This window comes from Tripterygium wilfordii, chromosome 17, assembly GCF_013401445.1.
Source record: "Tripterygium wilfordii isolate XIE 37 chromosome 17, ASM1340144v1, whole genome shotgun sequence".
Taxonomy (NCBI): Eukaryota; Viridiplantae; Streptophyta; class Magnoliopsida; order Celastrales; family Celastraceae; genus Tripterygium; species Tripterygium wilfordii.
Window position 1 is genome coordinate 90393 of NC_052248.1, and position 11477 is coordinate 101869.

An 11477-nucleotide genomic window follows, 5' to 3' on the forward strand; every position below is an offset into this window, starting at 1 on the left:
CGTATCGGTTTTGTGCCCCGCATTTTTTATAAATATATATATTTTTCTTTATATTCTTGAAAATCAAGATAATACACTACGAATAAAATATTTCAGACATATTTATAGTTTTAACTGCTCTGCATTTTCGAGAATTTCCACGATTAATTTGCATGATAAAGATGGTGTGTATCATCTTGATCACCTGAGTTTGAATCCCCCATCTCCTTATCAAAAAAAAACCCATATATAATAATTATATATACTTCATTCTTTTTTAAAAAAAAAAACTCATAGACTTCCCTATTGAAAAAACAATTACTACTCATGTGTGCTATATAGAAAGGGAAGGCTCTCTAATCCTTACTAATCATTATGCTAAACTCCATATACCAACGGTGTCTTTGGAGGTGGGCGAGACGGGCGGTTGCCCAGGACCTTATATTTTTGAAAAATATCATACTATTAATAATATAATAATCACATGAAATGTTAAATAAGTTAGTTATATTGTCTATTAAAACTGATTTGACGGAACAAATTGATTGAACCAACATAATAGGTGATTTTACATTTCAAAACGTTAAAAAATTCATATTTTTAAGTAATGGATGACACTAAATTTTTTTTTTCCCCAAGATGGCCCACATTTAAAATTTATTTTTAAGATTTTGCTCGAGGGCCCTAATGACTCAGGTAGGTGACTGCCTTATACTCACCTCACTCAAACATCATTAAATCTCATGTGTTTTTTCGACTCCAGCAATCTCGCCCCCCTTTTATGGATGTGAATTTTCTCTCTGGTTTTATGCGTGTCATTGAAGTTTGGGTAAATGGATGGATAGACACGATAATAGGTCAAGCTAAGAGACTCAGTGTATACTGTATAGGATTTCTCATAAGGGTTGCAGGCAGTGGATGAAGCCACCAAGTTCCAAGACAACAATATTCATCCACTTATGTATAGGATTTCTCGTATAACACACATACTACGTATTGCAGGTTATTTTATTTATCTCACAAGATAGCCTATCAAATATAAACATTCTCCAGACATCATCTCCAATTATCCAATCACATACTATTCTGGGGATGAAAGTAAAAAAAATCCTTTGTGTTAAAAATGAAAGTATAATTTGATGGCCGCAATTGTTTACATAACCTGAGCTTTGCTGGCGGCTCTCGAATCTTGAGAGTTTAAACCTTCTTTTCCTTCCTCCTTTACCCCTCTTCTTCTGCAGTACACACCAAGGAAAGGGGCAATTGATTTTCTAGAAAGAGCCCCCTTATCTCCACATAGGTTACTTGACTCAGCCAACAACCATAAAACCCTTTTTTCCTTGATACATCCTTGTCAATTGTCACGCAACACTGCACGCTCCCAATTTTTCGATGAGCAGCTGCAGTTGCTGCAGCACTGGCCGCAACACCTAGACCACTATACAGTTACTTAGCCGCCTGCAACAATTTTGCATAGACTGTTACACGATCATTCACATGTTCTGCCTTGTTAATCCCAGCACGTGTCATGAAAAAAGGGTTCGAGTCTATGTTGACGGCTACATCAGGAGCAAATTTGTTTGCCACACCACATTGACTTATTTTGCTTGAGAGGACTAGTTCCTCTCAGCTTCTGTTACGGACTTCTCCTGCTTGACATAGCTAGACTTGTGATGCCAATAAGTGGGAGGAACAGCATTAGGAGGGTGGACTGTGCTTCTACCAAATGCTCTTGGATCATAACTATCCTTCATAATGCTTCCATTCTCATATGGAGCAACTGGTCCCACAACTTTTCCAGGTTTGGCTGAAAAGGAAAACAAGTAAATCCAAAAGGAAGAAATGAAACAATAAAAGAGAATTGGCTGCAAAAACATCAAAAGTACCAAGTGGAATTCTTTGGGCCACATGCAAAGCTCTAGACGGATTTACGGAAATTCCCACTGCATCTCTAGAATTTCTGTGGTACAGATCTTCAGCAACTTGCCGATCTTTGAAAGAAGTGACATTTGCTTGCTCTTTTGGAGGGACTGTATTGGAATGTACTATCGTAGACCTACAGATGTCATTGGATGGAAAAGCAAATCATTTATACGTGCAGGGCGATAATGAGAACAACATCAACTCTTTGCCATGCAAAAGAACTATAATTTTCTCTAATGAGTAGCTAGTAGCATACTCACGAGTCACAACTAAATATTTCTATCATTATTTGACTTGTACCAATAGCAGAGAACTATAGTAGGAGTGTGTTGTTCGTTCGCAAGTGCACACGAAGAACAAGAACCAAGAAAGCAAAAAAATAAAGATTAAATAAAAAAGATAATAGGTGAAAAACAAAATCAATACCTAGGAAGAGAAACATGCTTCCTTTCTAGCGGAATAACTGGACCACTTTTACCACCATTTTCCTCAAGATGCGCAAATTGCTTTCTAAATTGATCAACAGCACTGCGTACAGAATAGAAGTTAGAAAGTCAGGACGAAGTGGCAGCGCAATATCATTAACTAATCCCTAAACCAAGAAAGCAGAACCAAGCAGAACCTAGGGTAAAGGAAATTAGTCCTCTCAGTTCCATTCATATAGTCTTTGAGCAGCTGGGGATGGTATTCAAGGATCTCACGAAAAATTAGCTCTCTTATGTCCTCCTTAGTAACCCTTCGTCTCTCAAACTCAAACTCCATTTTTGTAATTGGCTGACAGGAAGGTTCCCTCTCAACTTTCGACAATCCCTTGAAGTAAGGATCTGCCAATGCCTAATTTAAAACAAAAAACAGGTCAAGACTGCATAGCCTAAATTAATCATACTTAATCAAAAAGGTCAAACCCAGTGAAGAGAAAAGTGATATCAGCATTATAACTTGAGGAATACGGAGGTGAATTTGTACACCAAGACAAACCTCCTGAGCAGTAGGTCGGTCTTTCGGATCAAACGCAAGCAACCTTTCCAAGAGTCGCAGGGCTAACGGATCAGCATTTGGAAATTTGTGTGCAAAGGGCACCAGCTGTTTCTTCCTCATGGTTGTTAAGTATCGTCTTGCCTTCTCATTTCGAACCTAGAATAGGAAAGAAAATAAGAGAGGGACAGGGAGAGGGAAATTCTAGGTCAAAACTCAAACATGAGTAATATGACCCTATTCTGCATGAAAAGGTTAGCACTATTGACCTACCCGGGAGATTGTATCTAATGAAGGTGTCCCAAGTAGATCCGTCATTAAATCCAGCTGGTGAACAACATTCTTTCCAGGAAATAGAGGTTTCCCTGTTAGTGCTTCAGCAAAGATGCAGCCAATACTCCATATGTCAATTGCAGGTGTATACTGCATCCAGATGCCAACAAAGATTGCTATACGCTCAAGATGGAGAATAACATTTACAACAAAGAACACAATACAACTGCAACTACGATTATCACGTAACAAAACTGAGACAGAAAATGCAATCATTTCTCACTTTTCCAGTAAATTCTCTTTTGCAATAAGATGTATTCTTTTTGGTATGAGATTGCTTGAGAATACATAAACTTTACATCACTAGACATATATTTTTTTTTGAATGGACAGAATTAAAATTATTACTTCCAAATTTTTCATGACCAGGTTCCTTCTCATAGCACCAGGTTTCCCTCATTTCAAGAAAAGGAAGTATTTGTAATACATAAGCAGAGCAGCATCATCCATTATCACGAGTTTGTAATGGAAGAGGAGCTCAACAGCGAAGTTCTCATCTCATAGCTTAGCAGTTGCATAAAAAATTGAGTCAACGACATAATGACATATGGAACTATGGAAGGAATATGACGTAAAGTAACAGCACCGAAGCACAGAACTAATGAACTGGAACTATCATGGGAGCTTTCATTAGATAACCATTCAGCTAGAAAAAGGAAACTGACAATCATTTTGAGGCCTTAGAGGCTGTCCTTTTAGCATACCATGCAAACTGCCAAAAAGGTTAAATGTCTCACTTACCACATCAACCTACTAATTCACTCACAAACAATCTAGAAGATAATGCAAATATGAAACGAGCTTATATAGATTTTTTGGTATGGAGAAGTCAGCATCTTGGGAGGGAGATCCAAATATTAAAAAGACACCAAAGGGCGTGCACAGCGGTTTTGGCCCCAAACAAAAAAGTAGGCATGATACAGATACACTGCTAAACGTGATATACTGATATGTTATAAGAATCAAGCTCATATATGCAAGCAGGATCTTACAATCTTCATATATTTAAGGACTGAAGTAGATAAGCAGCTTATGTTAAGTTCTCATAAACCTCAAGTAAACTCAGCTCAACCACAACGCATGCAATACCATACCTTTGAGAAAAATGATCCACAGAGTTCAGGAGCTCTATACCATCTTGTAGCAACATAGTCCTGTGAATGTATCATAAAATTCCAATAAGTGTCAGCTTCATAATATTAAGAGATTTATAGAGCATAAATGCAAAACAATGATGCAAATGTGTTGTCCCGTTCTATGAGAATGAATTACCGTCCAAAAGATTGTGGTTGGCGTATCACTGAAAGCAACTCTCGCCAGCCCGAAATCGCAGATCTTAAGTTTGCAGTTCGCATTTGCCAATATATTCTTAGGTTTCAAATCACGATGATAGACATTCGCTACAACCAATCATAAAAGAATCCAATAAATTCCCCAACCCACGGAAACATCGAAAAGAAACTAAAACCCCCTCCCACCCTCCATAAGAAGAGAGACTTGAGAGATAGGGGAAAAGCAAGAAAAGGGAAAAAGAATAACATTGACAGTAGTTAGTAACCAGCAACTCTAGTGTAAAAAACAGGCATTGCCCAAAAATGGGTACTATTTAGCATAAACTATAAAACTATCATTAGCCTAAAATAGATAGACTAGACAAAGAATTATATGACAGTATTCACTACAATACATGCCATTCAGGATTAAGATGGTGAGCAATCCTACTACATTTGATATTAACTCAATAAACTCTCAAATGTCAGCTAAAGAAATTATAGGTACCTGTGTGAATATATTTTAACGCCCGAAGCAGTTGGTAAAGAAAAAATTGGTAGTGCTCTCGAGTTAAGTCATCATTGGCTTTGATGACTTGATGAAGATCAGACTCCATGAGCTCAAAGACGACATAAATATCTTTAAAGTCCCTTCTCGAAGGTGGTAGCATAATATGTTTTATTTCAACAATATCTGGATGTCGTAGAAGTCTAAGCAGCTTTATCTCACGAAGGATACGGGCAGCATCAGATATGTGTTCAAAAATATCATGTATCTTTTTAATTGCCACTTTTTCCCCAGTGCGAGTATCAATGGCTGAACAAACAACGCCATAGCTGCCTTTCCCAATAACTTCCTGGATTTTATACCGATTAGCATCACCATATTCAGAGAAGAAGTCCATCTCTGTCGAGCTCTGTATGGTATAGACACAGTAAGAATATTTTTTTTAAAAAAAACCCTGAAGATTCCCTAGAAGCCTACAGCGGTCAGTCTAGAACATTGTCATTCAGAAATACAGACGTGTAATGTACATGTACACATGATAGATACATCCAAATAAGAAAATTTAATCAATTATCACAGTTTCCTCTCAAATTGAGACACAAACCAACAGGATAGAAGATTATAAAAGTAACATCACAAGATGAATTATTCTTTTTTAAAAGTCATATCATAAGATGAATTATTATTTTATAGAAACAAGTAACTGACACCAAGCCATTTGTGATTAAGGAATCAAGGGGGAGTAGGAGGATCATGTGGTAAATTAGTGAATTCATGGAAACAAAGAACCAGAATGAACACAAAAAAAAAGCAAATGATTCGTCGGCACTATTGAATGACATAATTCTTCAACAAAAGCTACAACTCTGAAGGCCAAGAGTACCTCAAATTGCCTATCTGACTAGCAGAACAGCCATATAATCTATGCCATCCGCTTAATTTAGAATCTAAGAAACAGACAGTTCACCCATTTCCACCAGCAGAAAATCGAAAGACAAATAGGCATAACATAACAAGTAAAAGAATCAGATCTGACAAGTGACATAAAATGAAAAATGAAGGAGCATAGCTAAAACGCACTAACTTCCATGGATAGCATTCCATAACCAGAATGAAATCCACTTCCCCTAAAAGAAAAGGGAAAAAAAAAAAAGAGTCCGCATTGAATAGCGGCGTTATTCACTCCCCATTACGCATAACGAAGATAATTAAATTCTAAACTCAATCGAACGCATAAAAGGCATCAAAATACCCCCAAAACACATACACAGTACATACATATGATTTCAGCTAAGCTAGCCACGAAACAGTGCGAATCCACACGTATTAATCAGATGATGGTGAACGTATACGAAAACAATTAGGACTCCAATCTGGGATGATAAAATCACCTTCTTCTGATGATCCTGGTGCATAGTCTTCAATAATCCCCAAACACAACAAACTCAGTAAACAACAGGGAGAAGAGCCGATTTGATTAGGTGAAGAAGACAAGTTAGTATTTGAGGAGACAAAATGAGGATGGGATGATTAGCCACATTTGCCCCATCTACCCCTGCTCCGGATGACAAAGGCGCAATCCCACCTTGAACGTAAGCTCCAGATGAAATCCCTACTCATGCACCCTCCTTCCTTGCAATCTCCCTCGCTCAGCTCAACAACAACGCAAACAGGTATCATAAACCAACCAGAGCCGGGGCATCGATTGGTTCAATGGAAAGGGGAAAAAAAGACGAAACTTTGAGAGAGTAATATGGGGAGGGTGTTGTTGTGTGCGGTGGTTGGATCTTGAAGCAACCTAGACAGAGGTGTGGCTGAGGCTGTGGAGTGTAGAAGCTGCAAGATCTGAACACCAACAGACAGATAGGAAAATGAGAGAGAGAGAGAGAGAGAGAGAGAGGGGGGGGGGAGAGACAGAGAAGGGAGAGCGGCAGGAATATAGTGGGGCTTGGGGCCAGAAACGTAGGTAGATAGAGAAGTGGCAGTGTTGTGGAAATGATACAGTTGTAGGGGTGGAATGGTAAAACTGTTGATCCCAATATCCCATGGCCATGGTTGGATTTCAATTATCAATTAAATGAATCTTGGGTTGGATTTTTGTTTTTGTTTTTTTGTAGCTCTGCTTGGGAAATAACGGCAGGTTATCAATTACGGTAGGGCAGGTTGCAAGGGTGGGGTTTGGTGTTATTAATTAATTAAATTTTGTAAAAGAATAAAAAAGCATGTTGTCAACGTGATAGATATATATATATATATAATTATAAATATATTGTGTTGTGTTTAAAGTTTAAAGCAATTAAGGATTGATAGATTTGATACAAGCGAAGGGAAGGGTTGGGTACTGGGGTAATTGGGTTGGTGAGAAGTAGTACACCATCTTCGGCTTCAAGTGAAGCCTGACTTGCCAACCTCCTCTCTGGCTCTCTCTCTCTCTCTCTCTATTGAAATCGTGGTCCTCCTCATTCTTATTTGTTCAAACTTAAAGACTCACCTCCACTTCATTTCTCATCTTCTTTTCATCCATCTAAATTCTAAATATAATCTAATGGAGTATTATTGAATTGTTCTGTTCTATCATGAAATGAAGAATAATTACACCCAATAAACAAATCCATTAATCTTAGAATAAATGTATATATTTTTTACTATAATTGCAATGGATGATGAATTGACGAGTATTTAATTTTAGGTAGTAATCCAAATTCCAAACATTTCCATGACATGCCAATTGAAAGGTCAACGGCATAACCACGTTATTTTTATCACAAAAAAAAAAAAAACACAGAGAGCCAAATAGCTAGATAGATATATGATATATCATATTCATGTATGCATGTCGGCCTTAAAAGGACTTGTTAAATTAAAATTAAGAGTCGCATTGGTTGGTAAACTAGTGAGATTGTAGATGCCACAAGTGAGCACTTCAAAAGTCTGCATTAAAATCCGGTCAATGAATATGCCAAAGTTAATACATAATATAATAAGGATAATAACCAACAAGGGCCATGCCAAAATGTTTATGCAGATGGCAAGTTGGCAACCACAAGCAGACAAACTAACCATTCCTCTCTATTGTAAGTATCACATTCAAACATCATCACAACTAATTTCTTCAGTGCAACCTCTAAAAAGAGAGGTCCAATGATACAATAAATAATTGGCTGGAATGAATGATCAATTTAGTGGTCTTCAACAACAGAACGCGATGCAAACAATATTTCCCCAACAATGTGAGAACACATATTGAGAACCTCAGGCTAAAACTATTCCCTCAAATTTGTAGAGCACTGGCAATGGATCCAGCGAGACTCAGAACTTCAAAAGGACCTTTATTTGCTACTGCCTTGACCGTGGTAGGACAAGAATCAGTGATCCAAAAGTATTCAAATGCCTTCTCCGAGCCTGAATAATAAGGAATTTAGCCACACAACACCCATATTAGGGGAAAAGACAAGGAAAAAGAACTCAAAGGTATTTACCATTGTGAAGGAACCGCTCCCAAGAACGCTTTGGAAACACGCCATGGGTAACATAAGCACTCACCTTCGCAGCACCATGAGCTGCCAACACTTTCTGAAACAACAAAGACCTCAAAAACGAGCTTACACATATATAGTATTGACTATCGAGCCATTTGCGAAATATCCAACATGGGCTTTTGGGTTTCAAAAATACTAAAACCCTTTACATCGGTCTCAACAGCCCCCCCCCCCCCCCCCCCCAGGCCAAGAAAGCCCATAAGAAAGTCCACATGTAGGATTTTTACATCGTCTACAGTTGGGTTGGACTTATTTAGTGTATAATCAATACCTGGCATTCAATAAGGGTTCCACCAGATTGAACCAAATCATCAACGATAACAACATGACAACCAGCAGGATTTCCCTCCTTCAGCCGGACTATCCTCTTATCACCTTCGCGAACCTTTGTACATACCACCTGCCATTCAATGACACACAGTAACAAACATAAGAATGAACTTGTGTAAGGGGCAAGGGTTGGCTTACTCCTTATAAGTTGCACAGGGTGCAATGTACGATTCTCCAATCCCTCAAAAAAATTAATAATATAACCACACAATTTATCACAAAAAATGACAGAAAAGAATGAACACCGAGTATAATAACAAATACATTTAAAAAGAACTCCGTACCGTTGGAAAATGGTCCAACTGTTTGTGGAATCGCTTCCAGGCTCCATCATCAGGAAATGCAACAATTATCTGAAATATGGCAATGATTAAATTGAAGAGGTTATAATGGGCTGGAAATTAAGCTGATGCAAGCTGGTCGAATATTTTGATGATAAATGCAGATAATACTTTATCATCAACAGGAAGCTGGTGAAGCCGTTGCTTTAGCAGAGGAATCCCAGTCTCAAATAGAGGCAAGACATGGTCTCCAAAGTAGAATCTTTCCTGGTATAAGAGGGAAAATTCGGAAAAAGAGATCAATTCCTTGTGGCTGATGTACGAATGTGACAATAAGAGTGCAAAGCAACTGTAAAAATATATTTTCAAACATACGCATACAGTCGAACCAGAGGTCATACTTTGTTGAAAAGTGAGAATATAAGTCTTTAAAAAGAAATCAAATAACCAAATAACTACTATTGTCACTGCCTCAAAGCAAATCAAACCTGTAAAGCATGTATGTCATAGATGACTAGACTAGTTGGACCACCCCTTGATATGGGAATGTTGGACAGTATTCTTGCCATGGTAAATGCAGTTGCTACATCTCCTTCTTCTTCCATGCGCTCAAAGGAGCCAGTAGGAAAGAAAGGAAAAATCAATGTGAAGGAAGCCACGAAAAGACGCGGGAGGGCATATATGACTGAAAGCTGTTCAAATATAACTCCTGGGGAACTAAAGGATGCAAGAAAGGCAACATGTTGACCTCGGATATCCTCTGCATTGTTTATATAGAGATTTGGAAATCCATCATCAAAGCTCCTGATAAATCAAAAAAGAGATCATCATTCAATCTCCCTCTAAACAAAGGATGTTAATTGCCAATAAATTTGAGTTTATGTATCAGCATATCTAGTTAGTTAGCTACTTTCTTATCAGGGGAAAATGAATAGTATTGAAGAGGTTTTCCAAAATCTAAATCATTGAACAAGCCAGTGGACAGCAGAATTTGGAGTTCAAACTTCCAGTGAAATTTCAATTGGTCTTTCAGAGTGAAATAATCATTTACAGTACAAAGAAAAAAAAAATTGTGAAGGAATTGTAGCCGAGTTAATTGCACATGTTTGCAAGCTTATTTGTAACTCATACAAGTGGAATCGCTCTTCCCATAGAACCCACCCCTAATTAGATTATAACCAACCTCAAAGCATGAAGATTTGACCACGAAAAAAATAAACCAAGAAATCCCAACTGAACTATGAATCTTAAAACAACGGGTAACTTGGCAACACAGGATGTTCAGCAACTTGGTAAAGAAGACAGTCTGAATCAAGATTTAATTTTTAGATGTTGACAACAGTTAGTATTCAATGCCCTCCATGCTCCAAGGATAGAGCATTTGCAACATGATACACAAAATCATTTGGGATTTGGGAAGCATTTCAATTAAACTAGCTCGTTCTCGAATAGTTCATGGTGGAGCGAAAGCAGGGAGAAACAGAAAAAGGAGGAACACCAAGCCATAAAAACAAGAGCCCTTGAAGATAATTCAACTAAAAACACAATGACAATTATATGTAAAAACGAACAAGCAATCACCTTTGTGCATCTATATGTATATAGTAGAGCATATAGAGAAACGGAGACAGAGAGAGGCAGACCTCCAATTGATTGACTGGAGAGTGATAAGCTCGGAATGTGCGGCGACTTTGCGAGCAAGCTCTTCGCACTCTACGCAGTAGAAGAGACGCACTTGCTTCTTCCCTTTCTCCATTCTTGAATTAACTTTTCACTTTCCTCTTTTCAGTCGCAGACAGACGGAAGATGTTTGTTTGAATATGATATTCGGAGTCGGAGAAGAGGAAAGGGATTTAGGGAGAGGGGACAAAAACAGTAGCGAATGTCTCAATTCTCAATTGGAGTAGTAAATGTAGTAAAATGTTTGGGTTCTGTTTGGTTATCGGGACGGTGATGGTCTTATCCCCTGATAGGATATCCCTGCCGGCTGTGGCTGATAAATAATCGAATTGAGAAAGGCATGACATCACATCCTTTAAGTGAACGGCTATGATTGCATCTCTTCAATTGGAACCAATCAAATCCCTTCTCTTCTGGTCCTTCTCTTACGGGGAATCAAACCAAAGCGTGGTCTTTTTGGACTTGCAAGAGTTTTCTCCGAAACGTGTATACTCATAAAGCAACGATCTTTGTGCCCCCAAAGAAACGTTTCGATTCTTCTTTTCAGTTAGACTTGGTTTTGAACGTATAAAGATTTTGTTTCAGGTAAAGATTATGCAAAAGTCTAGGTTGACTGATTGACTATGGCTCTTGACTTTGTTGACTGGGAATTGTTGGT

General features: G+C 38.1%; 2 protein-coding genes across 2 annotated transcripts; both read right to left on the reverse strand.

The window, feature by feature from the left end:
- Positions 1-911: 911 nt before the first annotated feature.
- LOC119982601 (mitogen-activated protein kinase 10) lies at positions 912-6915 on the reverse strand. Its single transcript, XM_038826069.1, has 10 exons — positions 6381-6915; positions 4990-5398; positions 4483-4610; positions 4305-4364; positions 3151-3300; positions 2881-3036; positions 2525-2736; positions 2329-2430; positions 1866-2035; positions 912-1786 (listed from the first exon to the last, which is right to left on the reverse strand). Exons 1-10 carry the CDS (start codon positions 6402-6404, stop codon positions 1596-1598), a joined length of 1602 nt encoding a protein of 533 aa, XP_038681997.1. The 5' UTR covers positions 6405-6915; the 3' UTR covers positions 912-1595.
- A 1025-nt stretch (positions 6916-7940) lies between these two features.
- Positions 7941-11097, reverse strand: LOC119982054 (ribose-phosphate pyrophosphokinase 4-like). The gene is made up of 7 exons (XM_038825227.1): positions 10783-11097; positions 9628-9943; positions 9311-9406; positions 9143-9211; positions 8800-8928; positions 8469-8562; positions 7941-8391 (listed from the first exon to the last, which is right to left on the reverse strand). The coding sequence occupies exons 1-7, from the start codon at positions 10893-10895 to the stop codon at positions 8261-8263; spliced, it is 948 nt and encodes a 315-aa protein (XP_038681155.1). The 5' UTR covers positions 10896-11097; the 3' UTR covers positions 7941-8260.
- Positions 11098-11477: the final 380 nt, after the last annotated feature.

What these genes read in the sequence shown, in the direction of transcription:
- LOC119982054 (XM_038825227.1), bottom strand. Translation starts at nt 10,895, where the DNA reads ATGGAGAAAGGGAAGAAGCAAGTGCGTCTCTTCTACTGCGTAGAGTGC. An exon ending in ATGACATACATGCTTTACAG is followed by an intron (nt 9,407 to 9,627) that starts GTTTGATTTGCT and finishes CTCTTATACCAG; the next exon opens with GAAAGATTCTACTTTGGAGA. An exon ending in GAACCCTTATTGAATGCCAG is followed by an intron (nt 8,563 to 8,799) that starts GTATTGATTATA and finishes TTGTTGTTTCAG; the next exon opens with AAAGTGTTGGCAGCTCATGG.
- LOC119982601 (XM_038826069.1), bottom strand. Translation starts at nt 6,404, where the DNA reads ATGCACCAGGATCATCAGAAGAAG. An exon ending in AAGCATGTTTCTCTTCCTAG is followed by an intron (nt 2,036 to 2,328) that starts GTATTGATTTTG and finishes TGACATCTGTAG; the next exon opens with GTCTACGATAGTACATTCCA. An exon ending in GGCCCAAAGAATTCCACTTG is followed by an intron (nt 1,787 to 1,865) that starts GTACTTTTGATG and finishes TTTCCTTTTCAG; the next exon opens with CCAAACCTGGAAAAGTTGTG.